General features: G+C 35.7%; 1 protein-coding gene across 1 annotated transcript in view; it reads right to left on the bottom strand.

Moving 5' to 3' along the window:
- Positions 1 to 1,239: 1,239 nt before the first annotated feature.
- Positions 1,240 to 25,465, bottom strand: part of LOC105387767 (muscle calcium channel subunit alpha-1) — a 41,864-nt gene continuing 17,638 nt past the window's right edge. The window contains exons 4-48 of the mRNA XM_038110180.2: positions 20,867 to 21,006; positions 20,311 to 20,417; positions 19,719 to 19,871; positions 19,037 to 19,230; positions 18,791 to 18,894; positions 18,537 to 18,706; positions 18,350 to 18,456; positions 18,151 to 18,266; positions 17,918 to 18,020; positions 17,666 to 17,817; positions 17,252 to 17,462; positions 16,929 to 17,049; positions 16,595 to 16,680; positions 16,269 to 16,369; positions 15,962 to 16,074; positions 15,636 to 15,774; positions 15,117 to 15,246; positions 14,611 to 14,774; positions 14,413 to 14,500; positions 14,117 to 14,224; positions 12,631 to 12,683; positions 12,294 to 12,431; positions 12,019 to 12,133; positions 11,617 to 11,747; positions 11,285 to 11,429; positions 10,837 to 10,917; positions 10,488 to 10,592; positions 10,394 to 10,405; positions 9,878 to 10,066; positions 9,511 to 9,607; positions 8,986 to 9,158; positions 7,751 to 7,848; positions 7,564 to 7,652; positions 7,299 to 7,439; positions 6,783 to 6,948; positions 6,408 to 6,416; positions 5,470 to 5,635; positions 5,105 to 5,201; positions 4,782 to 4,866; positions 4,434 to 4,529; positions 3,781 to 3,821; positions 3,028 to 3,107; positions 2,321 to 2,427; positions 1,950 to 2,013; positions 1,240 to 1,536 (exon numbers count right to left, since the gene is read on the bottom strand). Of these exons, the coding sequence (XP_037966108.1) occupies positions 1,462 to 1,536; positions 1,950 to 2,013; positions 2,321 to 2,427; positions 3,028 to 3,107; positions 3,781 to 3,821; positions 4,434 to 4,529; positions 4,782 to 4,866; positions 5,105 to 5,201; positions 5,470 to 5,635; positions 6,408 to 6,416; positions 6,783 to 6,948; positions 7,299 to 7,439; positions 7,564 to 7,652; positions 7,751 to 7,848; positions 8,986 to 9,158; positions 9,511 to 9,607; positions 9,878 to 10,066; positions 10,394 to 10,405; positions 10,488 to 10,592; positions 10,837 to 10,917; positions 11,285 to 11,429; positions 11,617 to 11,747; positions 12,019 to 12,133; positions 12,294 to 12,431; positions 12,631 to 12,683; positions 14,117 to 14,224; positions 14,413 to 14,500; positions 14,611 to 14,774; positions 15,117 to 15,246; positions 15,636 to 15,774; positions 15,962 to 16,074; positions 16,269 to 16,369; positions 16,595 to 16,680; positions 16,929 to 17,049; positions 17,252 to 17,462; positions 17,666 to 17,817; positions 17,918 to 18,020; positions 18,151 to 18,266; positions 18,350 to 18,456; positions 18,537 to 18,706; positions 18,791 to 18,894; positions 19,037 to 19,230; positions 19,719 to 19,871; positions 20,311 to 20,417; positions 20,867 to 21,006 (5,160 nt within the window). The 3' untranslated portion in view covers positions 1,240 to 1,461. The remainder of the gene's footprint in view (positions 1,537 to 1,949; positions 2,014 to 2,320; positions 2,428 to 3,027; positions 3,108 to 3,780; positions 3,822 to 4,433; positions 4,530 to 4,781; positions 4,867 to 5,104; positions 5,202 to 5,469; positions 5,636 to 6,407; positions 6,417 to 6,782; positions 6,949 to 7,298; positions 7,440 to 7,563; positions 7,653 to 7,750; positions 7,849 to 8,985; positions 9,159 to 9,510; positions 9,608 to 9,877; positions 10,067 to 10,393; positions 10,406 to 10,487; positions 10,593 to 10,836; positions 10,918 to 11,284; positions 11,430 to 11,616; positions 11,748 to 12,018; positions 12,134 to 12,293; positions 12,432 to 12,630; positions 12,684 to 14,116; positions 14,225 to 14,412; positions 14,501 to 14,610; positions 14,775 to 15,116; positions 15,247 to 15,635; positions 15,775 to 15,961; positions 16,075 to 16,268; positions 16,370 to 16,594; positions 16,681 to 16,928; positions 17,050 to 17,251; positions 17,463 to 17,665; positions 17,818 to 17,917; positions 18,021 to 18,150; positions 18,267 to 18,349; positions 18,457 to 18,536; positions 18,707 to 18,790; positions 18,895 to 19,036; positions 19,231 to 19,718; positions 19,872 to 20,310; positions 20,418 to 20,866; positions 21,007 to 25,465) is intronic.

Genomic DNA, 25,465 nt, shown 5'->3' on the forward strand with positions numbered 1-25,465 from the left:
TATACTGTATAGTAGATAATGAACCAAGTAATGTAATGATTACCAAATTAATAACCCATGTACATTTATTGGTGATATATTAACGGTTTAAGGAGTGTGACTGGTGGGACAGCCAAAAATACCTCAGCCCCGACCTCTGCTCCGTCAAACGAGATTTTAGTCCAAATACTTAACATAGCAAAATGTATTTGAATGTGCTATTAAATGATTAAATATATTAAGACGTGAACTATAAACTATGAGCAAGCTTTGTTTCTGCAAGAAATATAGACCAAATAAATTGTGACTGGTGGGACATGAACATGACCCAAAAAATCGTACCACATGTTCAGAACAAAAAGACAACGTATGAAACGTATGTAAAAAAATACTTTCCTGTTTTTTTCAGAAAAAAAAATAACAGAACATGTAAATATGTATATCTAATATTGAATTAACAATAAAATAATCTTGATTAGATTAATAAAAAAATATCTCATTTTCCCACTACCCGTGGAATGCCCCATTTATGAATGGTCTGTTAAATTTTCGTCATTGGACTCAACCAATTAACAAGGGTATTAATCCTTAAACGAGTCGTCAGCAAATCCGTGATTTAGACTGTAACTACCAGAATCATAAGAAACCAGGTCTAAGGCAAATTTGTTGGTTCCAAAAGTGGCATTTGTTTTTCTATGTTAGGTAGAATTTCACCAAACACTAAACGTATTTAGTAGCCTGTCATACGTCTGTATTTAAAATTTTATTTAAATACGTTTAGCGTTTGGTAAAAGTGACCGTCCGTGTAGATTCGAAAATAGTATCGAATCCGGTGCTCGCTGCACAGATAGCGACTGGTTGAGGAAAACCGAGAACATAGTATTTACAATACATCAGAATAGATCTTTATTGATAAAACACAAAACATTATTATGTAAATTAAATTAAATTTTAAAGACGACTAAGTTCAATACGCTAAAAACGATCTCGTCGAGGCAACCTTTGAGTGAATAAAAGACTTGGGAAACCTACACGTATTGCATAAATTGCATTTGAATAAGATATTGTTGAGAGATATGGGATGACAATGATATCGATTCTGAAGGCAGAAATTTTAAATTTAGCGATGTCAAAACCTTAATTTCTTTGTTTAAAATTCGACTCTATGATTGTTTCCGTAAATGTCATTTTATGCTAGCAAATTTTTTAGTTTGACAGCGTTAAAATTAGAATTTCTGCCTTCAGAATCAACATCAATGAATGCTCTCCCACCAGTTACGTACCTAAGTTATTTTGGTTTCGGATATTACGATAGCAAAATTACACACCCATCAAAAACTTGAAAAGACCCCTACTTCCGGGGCCAGCCTTTCCCAAAGGAAAAACAAAACTCGAAAATTCGAGTTAAAAAAACCGCCAGTCGGCTACCAACCGAGGAGGTTTGCGTTCAAAAATCCTTTACAAGTACAAAATCTACTGATGTCAGACGAAGCTTTGACGAGGAGGCTGCATGGGTGGCTGGTGGAACGGGTGGTACTGCCGAGACAGTATACTGTCCTGAAAAAAGAGCGCAGGTACAGTCAGAAAAAGAGATATGTATAACCCACAGCGCAAAGATAATATTAACTAACACGAATTAACAATAATCTACACTCACGGGCAATGAAAAAGTTCCACTCACAAAATGCCGACACCAAACGACCCCAATTTTTTCAAACATTCTATTTGAAATTGTAACAAAATATTACCGTATTTTGTTGGTAATATCCTGATGCTCTGTCAAATGTACTTCAATGTTGCAGAAGGCGACATTAAGCTAACCTTTTCCGTTAAGGAATAATTTGGTGCTTTTATCAGTGGAACCTTTTCATTGCCCGTGAGTGTATTTTCAAGTCTCAGGTAACTATAAGATTACATTTAACATGGGTTCTGTATCTACAGTAGGTACTTAAACAGTGATAGATACTTACCACATTATTTGGCAATGCAACTGATTGGTTCATCTTCTCTTGGAGGATGATTTGATTGGCAGCACTGTGGACAAATTTGTTCATTACAACCAACTTACTAAGTATTTACATACATACATCCATTCTGACGTCCCTCAAAAATGGCCCAACCGTTTCGCCGTGCAATCCATCCAAACGTTCACAATACTAGTAGGATGAGAAATAATATGCCAGGCACCGAGGCATGCACATCGGTCCTTTACCGACATCTTTAAACTCGCTCGTTCCATACCAATCACACCGCCGTGTTAAACTCAAACCGTCATAAATTGTCATTTATCTACGTCCATAAAGGGCCCGTGCTGCGGGGACAGGCTAGAGAAGATCCTTACGTGTCCATCTCCTCCTGCGTCAGGTCCAGCGCCTCCTGCATCTCGCGGGAGGTGTTCGTCACGAACTCCCGGTCACAATACTTCCCGAGGCCCTGCTCCGTCAGTACCTGGATGATAGGGGACAGAGAGGAATCAACAACAAATATGAGAAGGAAAACACATCATCACGACCCATCACGTCCCCACTGCTGGGCCACGGGTCTCCTCTAATGCAGGAAGGGTTTAGGCCTAATCCACCACGCTGGGCTAGTGTGGGTTGGTGGAAGGAAAACACGGTGTAGGAAATCATTGTGAGGAAACCTGTACGTCTAGATGTGTGATCCCACTGCGGCAATGGACCAGCGTGGCAGGAAATTAAAGGAAGCTTAGGAGAGAGTTGAGGTCTTGGGGATATCCACTTGCACCCTCACAGATAATAATAGGAGGATCATAGAGGCTGCTGCAGAAGCAACACTGGTTGATTTCACCGCAGTGGCAAACCCTAGTCTAGCTCTATTGTATCTGTCCATGGAAGTAATAAGTACTTACTAAGCTTCGACCATTTCTAAGTACCTACTTATTATTTCCATGTATCTGTCACTGACACTATAAGAAACGGGCCATTTCATTCTAACGCCGATGATGATGATAACAATGGCTCAAATCCATCAGTGCTTACAGTGGAGTGACAATGATGATAATGAAGGTGATAATGATGATGTACTTACTCGTGTAATAAGATTCTCCGCTGGACTCTCTACACAATAAGGCACGTTGTTGTTCACAGCTCCTGGCTTCTTGTCACGATCTGAAGGCAAATGTACTCACATTATAGGTTCCTAGCAAAAATTAACGAAGATGGGGGAACAAAATGATGTATGATGAAAGGACTGGATATGAGTGTATTCAAAACATAGAAGTAATAAACTATGATTCCAAACTAGATGGCGCGGTTAAAAGAGTAAAGAGTAGTTAAGAAGAGTTAGCAATAACGTACATAAGGATGATTATTCTATAATAATATATTATTATAGGTACATTACAAATTATTACTTTGGATAAATTAATACATATTACAGCGTTAGTTGTAATAAATCAAAACTTTGTTAGAAAAACTTATTTTTTTATTAAAACTTGCCTCATTCAGGTGAAAAATTAAAATTATTGGATTATGATGATAGAAAATGTTACAAACTACCTAAATTTCATGGAAAAAACAGATGATTCACCTTACTATGTGGTCTTGTATCATAAATGTTAAAACATTCATACAAACCATTCATGCAGAAATTAACCAGCGAGGTAATAAACATGGTCTAGATCAGAAACGAAAGACTAAATGTAAAAAAGTTCAGGCCAAAGTGCTTTGAGAAAAGCTTTTACCCAATAGCAAACTACAGTAGGTAGAAAGTCATTCATGCACAAAAAGTAAATCGAAGGTAGATTGGCCAACAATCACAACACACTAAAACCAAACTTACTGTTTCTTCTCATTGTCAGCATTAAATCGTTGGATGTTTTTCTGTAACGGTTTTTAATGGCAGTATATTTTTAGGCTATCACAAACCAGGTAAAACTAATTTTGCGTTTTTAATGTGCTATGATTTCAATCTCTTAGCAATGGAAAAGATTCATTCTACTAACTTATACGACATTCAATAATTACATAAATATACACGTAATTAAAATGGATAATATTGGCAAAATATGAAAGCAACACCGATACTTTGTTATTGCAAAAAGAACGTGAGACGTAGAGAAACATGTGGTCCACAAATGAAAAAATATCCTTTAGAAGATAAGTGAAATAGTTTACTAGTTGGCTTAAAAAAGACAGAAAATCCTAACTAATATTATAAATGCGAAAGGAACTGTGTCTGTCTGTCTGTTACTCTTTCACGCCCAAACTACTGGACGGATTTGAATGAAATTTGGTATATGGTCTAGCTAGACCCTGACAAAGAACATAGGACTACTATCCCGGAAGTCCCACGGGTAAACTTTTTAAGGCGAAGCGAAGCTCGCGGGAACAGCTAGTAATAAATAAAATGAAAATATATAATTAAAGTTACAGTTTTTCTTGGAAAATTGCAGTATTATTATTATTTAGTATTATATTAACTGTATGACTTACTCTATCGCCTGGAATATTCGTTCCGAGTCTTTCTTGCAGTTCAGCAGCGGCTGCATCGCGATCTCTTCATCACTTTGATTGCCGTCTTCGTACCTCCTTTAAAATATAACAAAATATTGAAAATGTCGCTTACAGACTGGTTTTTTTATCGGTGGACTTCACAACGCAACGCCTGTCCAATGTGACTAACATAAGGAGCAGTGAGCAACATAGAAAAAAATCAGCTCCTCTACCAAATATATTGGTTTATTGACCGGCTGCCGTGAAGATCAAAGAAAAAAAGTCCACGTTAACCTAGATCATTAGTGTTAATTAGTTAAAATATGTAGGTATTACAGGTATACTAACATATTTTCTTCTTCAGGTATTTTTCCATCGTATCCTAGTTCTCTTCTCATCATTGAAGTCAGAGATTGATTCTCCAACATCGTACCTGAGAAAATAACATTTAATAGAATAGAATAGAATAGAATAAAATTTTATTTCAGACCACGTCCATAAAACATTGTAACACATGAAACAAACAAATACAAACATAAAAATACAGTAAATACTTAATACTACTAAATACTAATCTATACTTAATGTATACCTAACACAGATATATTATAATGATAAACGTAATCAATATCACAATATGCACCATTATACTCATATGGTAGAGTACTCACTTGACTTGGATTTAGGCTTCTTATCCGGTTTGTAGAAACTCTCCCGGCCATGCCTCTTTATACTGGTCCACACAGCACCGAACAGAGTGTGGTTACGCTACAAGGGAAATTTCAAGAAGTTATCTTAACATTGAAATTAATTAGCTCTAAAAACGGGCTTTGCCTACCGCTTCACCGTATCGTCCAATGACAAAGTCTGTTTTGACAGAATTCAGTATCTGAGATTAAAAAACAAACTTTAGCTAGGAGCGTGTCAGACAAAAATAAATTAATTATATGTATTTTGCTGACAAAATTACAATGCACAGTATTTGCGGTGCGGCGTCAAAACGCACCGTATACTTCCTCCCGTTGCGCAAACTTACCCTATGCATGGGCTCAACAGTCTCAGCCACAACTTCGTCCAAATTCCCAGAGATGGCGCGCTTGAGCTCTGGACCCGCCTCGTGCAGCGTCCTCAGGCCGGCCTGTAGCGTCATCTGATTGGTCGTTTCCGAAGCTGCTGCCGCTTGCTCCTTGCGCTTACGGAATCTTTTCGGAGGGGAAACAGTAGGGTTTAGCGATGGGTGGGCTATCGGAGGAATTAGTTATGAGGGTGGCCGCTAGATGGCAGCTAGGTCAACTAGGTCACTAATCTAAAATGAGTTCTAGAATGGGAACTGGGTGTAAGTATAGTCGAACTAGACTGGTGAAGAGTCTAGCAGTCTCTATCGTAAATGGTAATTTAAATCAATTCAAACAAAAACTCATGAATTGGTGCATTATTCAGAAACCAACACTTTTAACTCTCCAAAACATGTTTTCTTGCTATTAAAATTATTAATTTGAATAGTATCAAGACAACTGAAAAGTTTCATGTAATCATGCAAAAATGGTCACACTAAAATCACAAAAGAAAACATTTACTTATAAAGAAAGCTAGTAAGCAAAATTATAAAACGAATTGTGGGAAAAGGAGGAAATTACAGAAGAAAACATGCTTTGGAAAATTAATGTTTTAAAAACCTTGTAAGGCATGCTGAAATGGAAATGTGTGAAACATCCTAAGTCTGTGCGGATATAAAGCTGAAAATCGATAGTCCCATATCTGAAAAGAAATATCGAAATTCCTTTCATCAAGACTTTATAGGTAGGTACTTACACAAAATTCACTTTTATATGACTTTACAAGTGAACTTCAACTCAGCTTTATTCAAACTCAAAAAACCAAGCTTTCACAGGACAGTATTCAAAATGGCAAAACGGGGTAAGCAAAAAAATACAGCAGCTATGTATTTGTTGCTAAAAATTGAGACGGACTTACGCATGGTTCCTATAAAACAAACAAAACACATTAATAAACATTCAGCATCTTCTACATACTACATGTCATGAAGAACAAAAATAATATCCCCTAGGTTTTGATGGTTTTGGAAACTGAGGGGGAAATCTAAACACCTAACTAATTAGGTACAGTTAATTGGCAATAAAATGTTTTAGCTGACAAATCAAAGCTTACAGCAAATATAAAAAAGACGGTGATATAGGTAATTTTAATTGTAAAAACAGACACTTATGATTTCAACAAAATAATTGAGTCATCTAAAACACTTATTGCACTTGCTTCTACTACAGATCTAACCACAACATCAAATATTCAGAACGACGGACGCGTCTAAAACACTAAAATCAGATGTACCTTCTAAAGTAGTCCTGTATGAGGAATGTAGCGTAGAACTTTCCGACTGTGATCTCGTTGGGGTCACCAGGGGGAGGGACCACTTGGTCTAGGAGTTTGGGAGACGTCCTCTTCCAAACTTTTTTGATTATCGCCCGGAGCTCTGTATTGCAGTCGTCGATTACACCTGAGAATTAAAATGAGTTATTTAAAGGACCCTAAATAGGCAAACATAGCGTAGGATCAGCACACTGAACTGAAGAACTCATTATATAGCAGTTTCATGAGGAAGGCTAAACACAGGGTATAATGGCGCTTTTTGGGAAGCCAAAAATTAATAACAGGTTACAGCAGTGGGCTGTTACGGGTTAATGATGATTATGAATGAGTAAATGGAGTCAGATCTAAGAAAGTAGGTGTTAGGAAAACTAGAAAGATTGGGATTTTAGAAGTATATATGGTGATGGATTGAAAAATAAAGTTATTGCTAATGACCGCTTCACCGTGGACCAACAGAATAAAAAAAATTGATCAAACCTGAAGTCTTTATCTGCAGCTGTGTCCTGACCACGGCGAAGAGTGTCGCGTTGAAATTGACAGTGCCATCTGAGTTCAGAGGCATATTCATCGACACCAGCCTCTTGCAGGCTGTCCGATGTGGACATAGTTTACCAAAACCTATAAACGGAAAAAGGGATAATAATGTGTAAGAATATAAAACATATTTACAACATAAACCACTTATAACGAAATAAGTAGGTATAACGATGGATGGATACGGGCTGCGAAAACTGATTCTTACCTAATGGAGGACTTATCTTTCGCAATAAAGTGACAACATCTAAATGTTTGATCCTGCCTTTGGCATCAGGATCATATTCGCTCCATAATCTGTAAAATACGGAAAGGAAGCACATGTAACTATTACATTACACGAATGTCTGTGTTTAGAAAATACCTATAGTCAGGTAAGAAGATAAATTACAAACCTGACAAACTCATCCAAGTGATGTGGTCCCAATATAGACCAGTCTCTGGTCAAATAGTCGAAGTTATCCATAATAACGGCTACGAATAGGTTGATAATCTGGAACAAGACAAGACTACTAAATACGAATTCTTGCAAGCATTCAAAATGAATTCATATAAAGTGATTTTAATAATCATTTGTTTTCTTGTTACTTCCTTCTATTTTAGGGGTTTCCATGCCAGACTACCGCCTCTACGTAAATTATTTATTTTATGTTCTTGATTTGAATGTTCCATAAGCTACGACTACTGCAACGCCAGTGGTAGGGGAGACCGGGGACAAAAGTAACAGTTTGTAGATTCTGTCTGATTTCTCGTAATTAATAACATTTACGATAAAATAAATATAGTCACATAAAACTTTCGTATATAGTCTACAAATATCCATTATTACTTTACTTAATACATCTCTAATCTTAGCATTTCTAAAGCCTCAAAAAAAAGGGAAATCGTTACTTTCGACCCCATGGTCAGGACGAAAGTAACAAGGCATGGGTCGAAAGTAACAACCCATAAATTCTGCCCAATGTTATAAATACGATTCAAAAGAAAGAACAAAAAAAACAAGCAAATTATTTAGTTAAGAAAACTTCTTAAAAAACTATCGAAACTAAAAAAAGCTTATGACTTATTGACAAAACTAAAAAAAACTTCTTAATATAAACTGTAAATGAGATCCATCATTTAAACTGACTATTTGATAAGAAGTTGTTTTATTTGTGCCATAATATACAATATTATGACACAAATATCTAATCAAAACAAGAAAAAATAAAAATTTATAATGTGACATGGCAAACTTACGTAAGTAATTCGTTACTTTTGACCTGCCGCGAGCTGTTACTTTTGTACCCATCCCCATTTTTGAAATATCAGGCGACATAACTTTAAAACAGCACGTGTTATTCGAAAACAATTTATGACATGCTACAGACAATCTTATAATTAATCAATGAACAAATAGTCATATGGTTCTGGGCATCTTAATTCTACGTAAACACTAAATGAATAAACACCAAAAAACTTACTTTGGGTGTGTAAAATCACGAAATGCGTGGGGGGCATCGCATGCTGACTACCAGCTGTCGCTTGGGACGTTAAGGCTATTGGGGAAGTCCACAGAGTTTTTGTTACTTTCTACCCGCTGTTACTTTTGTCCCCGGTCTCCCCTACGGTAGCAGGTCTAATTACTTACAAGGAAAGTACAAAGCAGCGAGAACGATATAAAGTAAGGGAAGGCGAGGATGGTCCCACAGCCGCCCTTGCTATCGCCATCATCATCATCAGACTTGACGCAGCCGGTGGGCACCCCGGGGTGTTCCGCATCGTTGGTGGAGAGAGCCATCATTATCTCCTGCCATGCTTCTCCTGAGGGGTATAAGGGGTTTGTTGGTAAGTAATAGAAAACTATTGCGACGTTGGTGATATGGTCTTGTTCGATGGGCCATGGGTAGAAATCCTGACACGTCAAAAAATTTGGTTTCTTTACAATATTTTGCTCGTACGGTCAAACATCGTTAGGAAATCATAGATTTACGTACATTGTGTTCATTCTAAAACGGAATTACTGCTCAAGACTTATCACGTGGTACGTATAACGTAGGTACAGTAAAAATTGGGAAACTCACTTGCAAGTCACCTCTGACTACCTCAATTGACATAACAATTGTGAATATAATGAATACAGATAGGAAGCTTACTTGGAAATTAGTTTATTTACCTGTAGCTGATCTGAATAACACCATGAGTGCACCACCAAACGTTCTGAAGTTATTGTTTCTTGTTATTATGTCGTTTTCTTCCACTTTACCAAATAGCTGTAATTGAGAGAAGATTACAGATTGAATATATTATATCAATAAGCAACTTTTATTACGAGACCAACAGTAAAACAAAGGGAATTGATTGACATCGTATTTAATTCAGAACAAACAATTACCAAATAAAATATTTTAAAAAACTCTCGTACCAACATCCGTTTTTAACTTTCTACACAAAACGGCAGATATATACGTGACCAACTTAAAACGGATGCAATCAAACAAAAACAAATTCTACCAACTACAAGAACCAAAGACAATACCAACCTGCATCCCAACAACGGCATAAATGAAGAACAGTAGCACAATCAGCAGGGCGACATAAGGTAAAGCCTGGAATGACTTGATGAAGGTCCACAGTAAAGTCCTGATCCTCTCCCCTCGAGACAGCAGTTTGATCAGACGCATGGCTCGGAACAGACGGAAGAATGTGATGTATTTGAGCAGTGAGGAACCCTGGGGAAAGGTGGAAATCAGGGGTGAAAAAAAGTTGCTGACCTATTGGATGGAAGTTAAAGAACACAATTTGAAATTGGATAATTATTGATCATTTAAATCATTTTTGTGTAATGACCAAAATGTTGTTTATTATATGTATAACACTGAAAATTCAAAATAAATCATGCAACATAACAAAATGTATTGGATACTTTTGAAAGAATTTAGTTTCTACTTAGACTCTTATTGTAAATTTTACGTTAAGTATACTTATATCCTACAAGGATTATTATATTTTATTTTTTGTTTATGGTAAACAGTAAGTAGGACAAAGTGTTCACTCACCTTACTGCTTTCCTGAAACAAACATAATCAATGATTTAAAAAAATATACAAATAAATATTTTACTTAAGTACAAGTAATAAGAGTGCTACTTACAGAATAGCGAGGGTTATTTTCGTTCACCTGTGTGACCACAATGTCTATAATACTACCGACCACTAATATGAAATCTGTCGTATTCCATGCATCACCAAAATAGTTCTGAAACGTAAAAAAAATAAAATACAAATCCAGCTAATATTTCTTGGTCTAGAGCATTAAAAGATTAAAGTTTTCCACGAGTATTGAATCGATCTGAATGCATGATCGTAAAAGCGTGGTAAGATCGTAAGCGCGTCATAATCATGTGGTATAAAAGTGTTGAGGCATAAAAATTACTATGACTATAGAATTCTTACATTAGTAAACCTCATAGTAGTACTTTAATTGATTTAACTTCACAAACCTTGAATCTAAAAGCGGCGAGCTTGAATACAAACTCCAGCATGAAAACTGTCGTCAGCAACATGTTCAGGAAATCAAGACACTGAAACAAAACATAATACATTTTATGATAGAGTTTTGCCGGAGACCCACTAGGCGTAGAAAAGTTTGCTAGAAGAGAACGAACAAACAAGCCAAGTTGCATGAAAGAGCTATACTAATTACTATACTATACTAATACATATAATCTAAGTCTGTTACTTTCTGTCCATAGGTACATTCTGGAAGCGAGGTAACATTACATTTAAGGTCAACCTTAGTTTAAAATTCCTTCGTATATCTGTGTAACACGTTCAGTAGTATTTGAACCGGTAGTGGTTAGATGAGGAAAGTTGAGGACAGAGTGTCGTAGACAAATGATGATGATGATGATGAAGAAAATAATTTAAATGAATAAGACTAAACATTACCCGTCGATATAAAGGCGGTGCATCATGATACTTCATCATTAGAGCAATAGTGTTGAGCACGATGAAGAAAAATATCACATATTCAAACTGTTGTGATGTCACGAACCACCACGTCTTATATTGTATACGGTGCTTTGGTATGTATCTGTAAAAAATATGTTTAAACTTAAATTACGGGATCTTTTCAGAGAGGTTGAAATTAGTCTTATATTTATATTCGATATTCTTCTTTAATTGAAACCGTTTCTGTGTCCCACTGCTGGGCAAAGGCATCCCTACGAGTATACTAAACATCTAGTCTGTCTTTAAAAAATAATAATTGTAAAACCTACCGTCTAACAGGTTTAGCTTTCAGAGCAAACTCTATACAGTTCCTTTGGTTTTTATCCAGTTCGCAGTCCTTGAACTCCTGTTCTCCTTCCTTCTGGAATGTCACTATGACAAAACCTACGAAGATATTCATCTGGAAATTGATAAATTTTATTATATATAACGTTAGTATTTCTGTATGAGTTCACGTTGTTATTTTCGAAGAAAGGCATGGATAAGTGTAGATATTTTTCTTTCTAAACGATGTGTCGATTAAGTACGTTACTTAGGATTAGAAGGCACAAAATCTAAAACCATCTAAGACCAGCAGTGACCAGCTACTTGACCAGACAACGCAGCCCAATTGACCAGACAGTATAAAGGTAAAGAAGATTGAAATAGAATATTGAACCAAACGTACATACCATGAAGAAAGCAATGACAATGATGTAACTGATGTAGAAAAACGCAACCAAAGGTCTAGAATTTTCGATTGGCCCTTTATTTTCTTCATTAGAATCCATCGATGTCGATAGCAGACTGCAAAAGAATAAAATTATTAATAAACTTTCTTGAAAAGACAACAAAAAATGACAATTATAATATCAACCCAGATATTATCGCTTATGGTTTATATCTAGCATCTGTTCCAGACGTTACGATAAATAACAAAATTTTAAATTTTAGTTTCTAAACTTACCCCGGCCATCCTTCAAAAGTGGCAACAGTGAATAGAGTAAGCATTCCGCTGAGTACGTCGTCGAAATTAAACTTATTTTTAGTCCACAGTCTTTCCTTTACAGTTGGAAGACTATTCTCATATATAAGGTATTGACCACTGAAAATTACAATAAAACAATTATAATAGATATGTATTTATATAAAGTAAGTAGTTGATAGTTGACTCGGTACTCTATTTTTCACAATCAAGAGGGTTACATAAGTACATTTTATATTTTATGCAAATCAGTTCACATTTATGAACAATGTAGGTACAATTGTAATAATAAAATTATCAAATTTTAATTTATACTCACTGGCAGTCTTCCTCAGTCATTTTTGTGATGTCTGAACATTTAAAGAATTTACCCTGAAAACAATTATTAAGTTTACTTATTTGAAAACATAGCGTAACGATAACATTTATAGAGTTTTCCATTTTCTGATACGATTTACAATATTTATATTCAACCATTGCCCGCGAATGCCTAAAAGCTGATTAATACACTGTTAGGTGCGAGTAATTAGTTGGGGTTTAGGAGACATTGCTGGGTGTCTTGTTTACTATTTACAAACAAATATATTATTAACTATTTCTAATCGTCTACTGCAGGACACAGACCTCTCCCAAGGAGCGCCACAACACTCAGTCCTTGGCCTTCCGGTCTAGTAATCATTCGCACTAAACAATGTTTAATTCAGCTATTACGTTTTAGCCAGTAAGCAGCTCGGATCATGCACGGACAACAGTAGGTAGATATATAAAATATTATGTACACCACTTAACGCTATTGGATAGTAATGGACCCCAGGTTATAGATATACTCAAGACCACAATAAAGCAACAACACCAAAGAACAAGTTCAAACAGAAAGTTATAAAGTACCTTAAAAAGCTGTACACCCACAACGGCAAACATAAACTGAAGCATATAGTTAATCATGAGTAGATTTCCCAAAGAGCTTATCGCAGCTATGATGCATTTAACGACATACTATTAGCAAAATGGACATTTCAAAAACAACACGCAACACAAAGTTACCACATTTCATGAAATGATCCCAAAACGATCCACCAGTTGACACCATGACCAAATAAAAAATGATAAACATAATATTAAACAAAATCGAAAGAAACCAAAACAGGGTTTAATCCAGGCGCCATTGCAGAGATATTAGTCCTCGGTTCAAACAATATTACAGAGAGGTATTGTCAAGTTTTAACTCTCATTCTGTTACTAAATCCCACACGCAAAGAATAATCAAAGTACCTTTATATCTGGTACTTGAGTGGAAATGTCAAGGTAGGTGCAAAAGAAAAACACAAAGCAATTTTTGAGTCCAAAAAAAGTCAGCAACCGATTTTTTATGAGTATCAGACGACACCTTTGGGTTTCAGTTACGAAATGATAAACGTAATATAAATATCATGCTTTGATTTTATTATAGGTGAGTATTTTTTTGGACCCATGATGAATGAAATGATGTAAGAATTTGGCGGTAAAATAACCCTATGAAGCTTTTATCATGATTAGGTAAATGCAACAAAAACATTATAAAGAAAAGTGTTAGATTTTCAACCCGTTACTTTAAATTTAAAACACATGCAAAAATATAGAGGTTTCCAGTACATAGTGAGTAGATACAGAAAAACAAAGCAATGTATTTTTCTTCACAGTTAAAGAATCCAAAGTATTTTTTCCTTTAATTTTGTGATGAAGAGCCGTACTTACGTTGCTACGACAAGAATGTATGATTGTGTTATAGACCCAAAGGTGTCGTCACAACGTGTGTTACCTCCTACCTTGAACATTTGCACTCCCATGACGGCGAACATGAATTGCAGAAGATTTGTCACCAACAAAATGTTTCCAATCGTTTTTATAGCAACGATTACACATTGGACTACGTGCTAGAAAATTAGAAAAATATTTTTGTAGCTTAATTTTGATATTTTTCTTGTGCCTAACTAAATATTCCAATGGACACAGGCCTCGTCTTAGCAGCAGAAGAAGAAATAACTATATTCAGGGATTCGTTGAAATATTTTCAAGTATATTTTTTATGAAAATGAAATGCGAAATGTACCTAAATACTGACCTTTAGACCCTTAGCTCTGTTGATTGCTCTGAGAGGCCTCAAAACTCTGAATACTCGGAGAATTTTAATAAACGAAACACTACTGGACCTGAAAGATTAAATTTAAGTTTAAGATGCCAATCCTTGATCGAAAATAAATAAAAAATTAAAATTACAGATACTGTAAAATATAATCCAGATAAAAAACTTAACACTTACGAAAATATTGAGACTAAGGACACAAAAACGACCAGCATGTCCAAAAGGTTGAATGCTGATCTGCAAAATGAGTCTTTGTGCAGTATCAAGCCGTATGTGATCAATTTCAGCATCAACTCTGTCGTAAAAACTGCCGTAAAGAAGTAGTCCACCTTTTTCAGAATCTGTGAAAGAATATTACTATCATTACTAAACAAAGTTTACACATACATGCTCACGACTATCATCTCTGAAGGGGTAGTCACAGGTAATTCACCCGCTTTTTGTTGTTCATAATAATATGACATGTACTTTTTTCATAGGTTGCTTGCCGCATCGCATAAACAAAGTTTATGTAAATTATAAACGACAAGGAGATTTAAGCAAATGCTTTAAATAAATTTGTAGCTAGCTTACGGTTTTAGTAAAATGCTTTAAATAAATTAGTAGCTTACGGTTCTGATTAACTCTTTAGGAATTAAGATTATTTTCATATAAATCAGAAGTAAAAATAACTTGATTCATACCTCAGCCTTTTCACTTTTGCTCTGCACTGGATCCTCCATGGCCAGCATGAGGGAAGAGGCGAGGATGCACAGCAGAATCAAGTTCTTGAACCACGAGTTGTTCTGGATGTTGTAGCAGAGCACTCGGAACCTGTGAATAAATGAAAGGGATGCATTGATATGCTGTTTCGGACAACAGATTATACCTTTAAGTAATTATCTTTAGGACGACTAAAATTGCTTTTGCTATGGCATTTGCTTTGCTTGAAAAAGTTTCCCGTATACATTCACGGATAAAATGAACCTAAAAGAAATGTGTTTATTTACAGTGTCAGCTTACCATTTCATAAAAACTGGTCCAGTCGTCAGTAGTCAATTAGCCAAATTTTTAGGTTTATAATATTAGTACATCTTAGTATTATAATATTAGTTATTACCACAACGAACAAAGAGAACGTGAATATTGCTGGGCTCAAATACAGTTTAGTATACTTAGGCATTCTCTTCTTCTCTTTTGATAGTACCTATATATAAACTCACCAGTTATCCTTGGAGAATATGAAGAACGAGGTGCCTTCTGGAATGGGTTTGTCTTGGTTCTTGATTTCGATCTCGGAGAGACGGCGAGGCCGCGCCGATATCGTGGCTTGTCTTTTTGGTGCGTCTTTCATAATATCACCTGGAAATATATTGAATGATTATAGGATGAAGTATTTTAAACTACGACTTGACTATAATGAGTCTATAGTAACATAGTCGAAAAATTAACTCAGTATCAACTACTTTGGTCTCAATGGCCTGGAAGGCGACAATATCACTACGATTAGAGAACTAATGATAAAAATGAAAATAGTTGGTCTTCGTACCGTTCTGTTTGATTTCATTAGAAACAAGTGCATTTTCAATATTCTCTCCTTCTTCAGGTTCTTGCTCTTCAATGTCTTGCTCTGATCCAGTTTCTTCATAATCTCGATCAGATCTATAAATTACCACAAGTTTAGTTAAATAAAAGTCCTTAGAAAAGCAACTGAAATTGTTTCTGATATTATTTACCCACCTCGGTACCTTCTTATATGGCCGGCTGTTTAAAAGTATAATAAATATAGTTTGAAAAATTGAGAATTACCCATTGAATTTGTAAAATTATAGTTTACAAATACATTACCAACTTACCCTTCTGTATCAAATTCATCCTCATTGTATTCATCTTCAGTCTCACCACGATCTCCTTCTTCGTCAAGTTGAGGATTACCTGCTTCTGGATTCTCAGCTTCCTATGAAATAATTACAAACACATTAATATTAAAACTTCATCATCCTCTTCTATTGCACCCATTGATGCCTATATGTATTCTTATAGATACATTTACTTTTTATTTTGTGTGAAGTCCAGTCAAATCTCTTTTTCTGTCTCTAGTTAATCATTTTGAAACCGTTTCCTTCCAGTATGACAAAAGTTAAGGTAATAATGTAACGACATCATTACTAATAACACTTACGTCTTTTTCCTTTTGTATTTCATCCATTTCTTCAGCATCGCCGAGATTGTCGACAGCGATAGCCAAGAACACGTTCAGTAAAATATCTGATTTTATATTGTTGTAAGTAAATTATGATCATACCGATTATTTTAAAAAAAATTGAGTAGGTACCTAAATAATGCTAACACCATGTGTAAGCAATGTATATCAAATTTTACAAATGTCTGTATGAAAAAAATGTAAGTAGGTACATTGAATGTACCCTAGTTTGCGTTGTTCTATGCAAAATGATAACTAGCAGTATTGTCAAAGCATCTTATTATAAATATATGTTATCTTTTGAAAAGGATACAGTTACCACAAATAAATATGACAATGAAATAGATGGAGGCCAGCATTCCATAAGAGTCATGTCCACCATAAGCATTGATGCCGTGATACATGACCACGTTCCAATCTTCGCCTGTTAGCACCTGAAAAATAAAATAAAAATTAAATGAAATATACTCGTAGAACTAGGCAAAAATAATAGACATGCCACAATCAGATCAACTTTGCAACATGACTGGAGTTGACTTAATGGAGTTACAAAATAGGCATAGTTTAGGTGGAACTAATGTAGGTAATTATAAATTTTAAAAAGGTTTGTACTATTTATGAGATAGAAAGACTAACCTGAAACATAGTCAGCACCGCTTGCCAGAAAGAGTCAAAGTTGTGTCTCTCTTTCTGTTCTTCGGGAGCGTAGTCAAATCTTCCTCCAAAGACTTGCATCCCGAGTAGCGCGAAGATCATAATAAATAGGAAGAGAAGTAGAAGGAGAGAGAAGATGGATTGGATAGAGTTCAGGAGAGAGGCTACTAGGTTGGACAGAGACCGCCAATATCTAAAAAAAAACAAGTATATTATGTTACAAAGGGCACTAATGGAATAAATATTCAAAACAAATAAATATGGACCAAACTAAAGAATATACTGCATCCAATCAAATTCAGATCAAAAGGACGAGGATTCGTTAATCCTTATATACCTACCAACGCAATATCAATCACTTATCACTTTAGCCAACACTACAAAAAATTAACTTACTTGGTAACTTTGAAAACTCTAAGGAGTCTGACACATCGCAACACAGATATACCGAGCTGCGGTATCGTGTGGGTCATTGTGAGAGCTAACTCCACTATGGAACAAAACATCACGAAACAATCGAACCTATTGAAGAGAGACACGAAATAACCCTGAAACAAAAGAGTATAATAAGTATATAATTAAAGAATTCATGATTGGTCAATTTGAAAAGGCCAAAGTCTTACAGCATGGCGATTTAAAAAAACTTACTTGTATACCCAAGGCGTACATTTTCACTAACATCTCCATTGTAAATAGAACGACGAATAAAAAGTTCGCCGAATTTTGGAATGCATCTAGCCATTCTGGCTGGCTGGAAACAAAACGTAACGAATACTGACAAAACTGATATTATCCTTATAACCACTACTAAGTAATTATTGAAACAAATTTGTGACATAATGCAAAAATGGATCATGATTTCATGATTAAAAGTAACTTACTTATAATGTTCAGTAGCCAACACCAAAGTGTTGAGAAAAACAAGGATAATGATAGCCCAATAAAAAGCTTGAGATTTGACCGCTTTTCTACAGGATCGGCGCATGCGGCGATTTATCTAAAACCAAAGTGAAAAATAATAATTAAAGTGCTCCTAGTAATCATACTAAATGCATCCAACATTTTAATAGATTTGCTTACCTTATCAAATCTTTTGCAGTATATTTTACATGTGGATGTTTTTGCATTCTCTGCATTTTGATTCATATTGCTTTGTGATCCATCATTACTCGTGCGGTCTTTATTTCCTGCAATAACGATATTGTTATTTATTTCTTACACCTCATTTAAATCTTTCAAATTTATTACTTATGTCAATTAAAATTACCTTGAGAATCTTTATCCTGATCTTCTTTGGGCTGGTCTTCCAGATCTATTTCTTCGGCTACAGTGATCCAGTTTAGGTAACCTTTAAGATCTTCCTCAAACTGCTGTCTTTCTCTAGATTTTTGAAAGTCACCCCGATTTTTAGCTTTTTCTCTTTCTTTGGAGAACTCTCTAAAAGAAAAATAAACTTTCATGTATGAATTATAACAATAATACTTACGTATGTGTTAAAAAGTATAAATAATTCATAATTACCCAGACAACACTCCGAGAATTAGATTCATGACGAAAAAATTGCCGAAGATAACCATTGATACAAAATAAATCCAAACCCACGTGTTTCCTTTTACATTAGAAAGCTGAAACAAAGAATTTAACACGTTATTGTTTTGTTTTTATTTGTAGGTAGTTACTTTCCATCTCATTGTTACTATTTAATCCAACTTCACCATAAAACCCCAAAAAGATAACCACAAAATTTTAGAACCAACCAAAAATTACCTCATACATAATATCAGTCCACCCCTCAAGGGTGATACACTGGAAGACAGTCAGCATGGAATAGCCGATGTTGTCGAAGTTAGTGATGCCGAAGTTGGGTCCTTGCCACGGGGACTTGCAGACCTGGCCTTCATCACAGTTGAGGCCCACGTCGGTCTCGTTGCTGCAGGCGTGGGCGCCGTCTACTTCTTTGTCTGGGATTTTAATAATCAGGTTGTTTTGAACTCCGTGTTCTTGGAATAAACGTATTTTTAGTAAAATATTTGGTGCCTTACCACAAAAACTTAGAGAGGATTTAACTGATGTTTAGAGTCAAACGCCTACGAAATCTGTCAAATTTCGCTTCAAACACCAGTTAAACAGTGTTTAAAGTTTTTTGTGGTAGCACAGTTGAAGTCTAAAATTGGGTCTTTTCTAACTCCCACCGAAGTACAAAGTTTACGAAATACTACGTAAACTTACCTTTAGGGATGATTAAGAAAAACATACAATAGGGATTTTTATTGGAAACCCATTCAATGAAAACCTGACCACCATATGCTGATGCACAATACAATTTCTTATTCCTTTGAAATCACATACGCTATTACAATACTCTCTTTAGCTTTATCTTTTCCATCGCACCAACAAAATGGCCAAACACCATCATGATACCTATATAACTTGAACAACAGAACCTCACCATCAGCAATAGTATAGCAAGTCATGTGCAGAGCCCCGGAGAACAGCTCGAGCCCGATGATGGCGTAGATGATGATGACGAAGAGCACCAGGAACGCGATGTGGAACAGCGGCACCATGGCCTTGAGGATCGAGTTGAGCACGATCTGAAGACCTGGACAAATTGAAATGTATTTGTAACAGCTTTTGCTAGAGCATTAGAAGAGCACTTATGAAAAATAATACATGGCCAAGTCATTGCAGATTGCTGCATCGAATGAACTGCTCTACTGCACTTTTATCAGATTGGTGCAGAGACAGATCAAAATTAGTTTATGTTTCTCCCATGATATAATAATAGATCATGGTTTCTCCTTGGTAAATGCTCCTTCTTCTTTGTGACAGCAACAAATACAAGACTAGGGTTTAACGGTAACCATCACCCGGGTCCGTGTGGTTCTATGGTAGCCACGGTGGCAAATCACACGTGGAAGGATTGACCAGTTAAAAGGGAAGCCTGATATCCAGCAGTGCACGACACTGCACCATTACAGACTGATGACGATGATGATGTTAACGACAATAATTATTAGGATACTGATAATGATACTCACTTGGAACACCAGACACAAGTCGAAGAGGTCGCAGAACTCTGAAGGCTCTCAAGGCTTTCACGTCGAACAAGTCCTTCCAGATGTACTGGAGAACCACACTCATGATACTGCAAATAAGATATATGATATTTTTGTTTATAAAAATAGTATTATTAATTTTTAAGGAAATAAGGAAGGGATGTTCCTATTATGTAAAATGCAATTTTTGCAATTACACAAAATAATTTTATTACTTTAGACAAACAAACTTATATCACCTCTATTCTATTATTATATTCCGGTACCTGCACCTGCCTCTCTCGAATAGAACCGTCGGCCATATGACCAATATCCCCTAGGTCTAAAACTTCTTTCTAATCCTGGTTCCGCACCTTTTTCTTTTCCGTCTTATTTTTGCTTTTACCGTAAGGGCGATGGTATACATTGTTTTTAAATTCCAAAGAACTCATTGGTGCATGGTACCTATATGTCAAAAACGCGAAGATTCTAACCCGTATCTCTCTCTGAGCTAGCACCGCTTCACGCTCGCTTATAACACCTCTCTTTCTCAACCTACCCAATAGTGACGATGATGAAGTCGAGGCTGTTCCACGTGTTGCGCAGGTAGGCGCCTGGGTGGAACAGGAAGCCGTACGCGATGATCTTCATCACGCACTCGCCGGTGAAGATCACCATGAAGATCCATTCCACCTTTTCCTGGAATACGGAGATAGAAAGGTTTGGAACTAATCATAACAAATCCAGTGTAAAGGGTAGGTTAGGTAGGTACTTAAGTGTTTCAAGTTAACGATCGATGAACGGTAGGGAGCTTCATCTAAACCATACATAAATATAGATACATAGCCTCCTGACACCTGGCGTGCTATGAGTAGGACATTGAAAAAAAATATAATATATAGTTTAAAAATACCTATATTAAAAGTTTTATAAAGTATCCCTGTTATTCCTTTAAAGTTTTATAAAGTACCTATCCCTTAAACAATTTGTTCTTTGACAAAGTGACAAAACAGTTCAGTAGTAATTTTTGTAATTTTTTTAAAAATTTAATAACAGTGAATACATTTATACCTCTCGGGGTCAGGAGGATAGAAACCAGGGATACGTTAGAAGCTCTATCAAAGATAAAGTACATAGGTTTGTAAGTACCTACCATATGACACGATATATTTTGGAAGAGATGGCTTTGTAAATGTGAACTGTGAAAAACGTTGAGCTATTTATCAATAAGGTTATAAATAACGTAAACATTTTTCACGACATATCAGAGAATTTAAGTATTCAGATACCAAAGTTTCACGACCCATGAAAATTGATGTGTAAGATTTGACCGTAAAGTTGATATTTATTTAAAAAGTACGGTTTACGAGCGAACAGAACAAATACTTATTTTTAGGCTGCCGATCCATTTGGAATGTTTTGTAAACAAATTCGGGTTTATTGTTATGTTTATAACAAAAAGCTTTCACGGGTTATCGTTAAAGAGCAGATGACGTCAGTTCCTGAATTTACGAAGCAGATAATATCATGGTCAGGAACTCGCGACCTATCACGTTAGTTTTGTCCATGAACGCAGCCTCCTCATCACTTGTTACTGAAGGGCTAGCACGGGGCGCAAGACATGCACACCAAGATATGACAAGAGTTTTGCATCGCGTTCACTCACATGAAGCTCACATCGCGTGGCCTCGAGAACGACTTTTGTCACGTCTTGATCCCCGTGCCAGCCCTTCTGACTTACGTTGAGTAGACTGACGCTATTATCCACGTTGGGGTTCCGCTCATCTCGCATAATCTTTATTGACCAAAACTCATTTCGCATAACTCGTATGGTCTAAACTTTTTTGGCCGAACCATCACTTTGCCAAGACTTATGTGGCATAAGGCTCGTTTCGTCTAAAACTCTTTAGGCACAATCTTTAAACACCTAAGTTTCGTTTGCTCAAATTTATGTTCGTCTATACCTATGTATAATCTTGTTTCTCCTAATTTTATCTTAATAAATAATATATTAAGTATGTAGTAAATGTACAAATTGTGGTATTTTTCTCCTACATCCCGAAAATCACGATATTGTATGATCAAAAAATCGAAAGTTAACGACCAATATAATTATTACAAACCCCATGAGATCGAAACCTAAAAATAGGTGCGACGACGAGCAAAGCGAGGAGGAGCGTGTTAGGTGCACATGTTCATCAAAACCAAAGCGGAGCGCAGCGAAGCGGAGCGGAGCGTTTTCCAAACAGCGGAAACAATACAAGGCACCAGTTTGCGCTATGTAGGGAGACGCTCCGTCAAAGTTAAAGCCAAACGAATATTATTACTTTGTATAAACCTAATAAACCTATGCCATAGCATTATTAGACTATTCAAGATTTGGCCATACCATTATTAGGCTAAACAGTGTTATGCGAAATAACTTTTTACTAAACGAGATTTATGCCATACGATTTTCGGCGTAACGAGACTTTGACCAAACGTTACTATGCAATACGAGATTAGGCAAATAAATGTTATGCCAAAAAAGGTAGAACCTCCACGTTGACAATCTATATTTTATATTCTATGAGCCCTATATAGTATAATACATTACATTTGTCACCAACACGATAATAAGAGACATTGATACTTTGACTGAAAATTCCATAAAAATTGCGAGATATTTCAGATATTTATAAAATGTACGTATGAAAGCACATGTGATAAACGATGTGGGACGCACCGAGATGTGAAAATGTATTTATAATATCACGCCAACGATATTTTTATACGAACTAGATGGAGTGTCAGTGCTCAGTGCAAAGAAAACGTCACAAGAAATAACACCCCACTTCTACCAACAATCCATTTCTACCGCGTAACTCTTATTTTGAATTAGTTTGGTTAGAAAACGTGTGACTTTATTGATTGATTCAATGGTTGTCATTAGAATCATTAGGTTGAACTTAAGACAGTTTGACAGTAAACAAACCGTAGACCTCCCGTAGACAGTTTTTAACCGACTTCGAAAAAAGGAGGAGGTTCTCAATTGAGTGGATGAATATCAAACTGCCATATGTCACGTCCACGCAAAATTTGGGAAATGGAGGTTTTTGTTTTCTCTATTAATTAATGGTCATAGAACTTGCCCCGTGATTTAATCAGTTGACTTGTGACCTTAAGAATGTATTTTAATAAACAAATCCATTATAACACTCATAGAAAGGCGTAAAAGTTAATAAACAGTTTGGACTTATAGCAGTTTGATATGCCCATACAAGACTTATGCTGTTTTGATATGAGTCATAAGGACTTATAGTTGTTTGAAAAATACTAATATCATGGGCCGGACTCAGTAAGACTAATATAGTCTATATTCTATTAAATACAATGAAGTTAATCAACCAAAATTTATCGGTAGAAAAGTACCTACCTACCGTATTATATTCTACCCGATACGGCCCTGTGTTTACTACGAAAATGCTTTGTGTTTGACACGTGGGTTGGAAAAACAGGGGTTTTAAACTTACTTCGCCATAGTATTCTGTCGTTTTTTTGCTACACTCTTCAATCTGTTCCTTTTCCGAGCTTTATCAGGGTCCACAATCACATTTTCATTCATATTCGTTATAAAACACTGGGAGCACACACCACAGCCTCGAAATTCTCACCAAGTATGACGCCATGTTGAAAAAATTACGCTCTATGACTGGCCGGAATGGACTTGTGAAAATTTGTAATGCGAAACGGTTAGACTTAAAAGGATTTGAAAAAACTTACTTTTTTAACGGCTTTTTTCTCATGGATGCCTTGCACTTATTGGAACTTGAAGGGCATAGGCAAACTGACATTTTAACGGAGAACACGACCAAATCAAAAAGTCAATTTTTCAGGTAGGTGGACATATGGCAGTTTGATATTCATCCACTCAATTCATCTGTATGTTTTTTTTAATGTAAGTTCATCGATTACTCAGTCATTTATGGACCGATTTTGATAATTATTTTTTTGATGTTTTGTGTTCTTTTCCAGGGTGGTATTTTTTTCTGTGTTTTTGTATGTAACTACGTGACACCCCATCTAGTTCATATATCTTTAATCTAAGTACCATGCACATGAACATGAATGGGTGAGTCAGCGCTCGCAGATTATAACGTGATTTGTTTAGTTAAATCTAACGTGTAACGAGCGGTACAGTTCCAAGAATATTGTTTGTTATATTAACTGCTTGGGATATAACTAATAGATTATAATAAAATGAATTGACTTCAATATTCTATCTATGACATGGCTGAAGATATAATACTTGTTTTTCTAAAATGAAAGAAGAATGGCGAAATCTGACCCGCTTTGCGTAAGTTAGCAGCCACTAACCAAACCTATTTTAAGTTATTGATAAAAATGTCTACTATCAGGGAAAAATATTTAAAAAAATCTAAACCATGGGGTTCTTGACATATTAGGGTTCAAAAGTTAATTAAAAATTTTTTATTTTTTCGTTGAATAAAGATTTATGTAAATTAGAGGATTTTGATGAATATTACACGCAAAATAAGTTTTATAATGTAAATCGTGGGATTCCCAATACATAGTGCATCGCTAAATGTATAACATGATTTAATTTATGCAAATAATATTATAATTATTTTTGCACATTTCACACTCAGAAACCTATGTTTATAAAGAGACGAATTTCAAAAATTATTTTATTCTATTCAATTTCCCGCTATCCCGGAGTAAAATAGAATACTTTTTATCCAGGAATCCCCACGGGAACACTTTTAAAAACAATTTTTAGCTCGAGGGTAACATCTATTACAGTAGAAAGACTTGATCTTTCAGCACTTATATCTTCGTTCTCCCATGCCTCATAATAATAAAATTAATACCAGTATATGCTGTAGTCCGTGGACTACACATCAGTGTATGTTTCATCAATGGCCGCTCTGGGTCATGGCACCATAAAGAAATGGCCATTCTCCTTTGCATGTTACGGATAACGGATACGAAAAAGTTTTATAACACTTTGTAGAACCAAAACAACCATTTTGCTGTACCTATTGCTGGTGGCAACATGTGGAAAATCAAGGAGCTTTTGCGAAACTTTATAATAATAGTTCTGGTATAGAACCGTGTTTTGACCACTGATAAAAATCTTTGGAGCAAAAGTGGTTCT

Source organism: Plutella xylostella, chromosome 27, assembly GCF_932276165.1.
Source record: "Plutella xylostella chromosome 27, ilPluXylo3.1, whole genome shotgun sequence".
In the NCBI taxonomy this organism is placed as follows: Eukaryota; Metazoa; Arthropoda; class Insecta; order Lepidoptera; family Plutellidae; genus Plutella; species Plutella xylostella.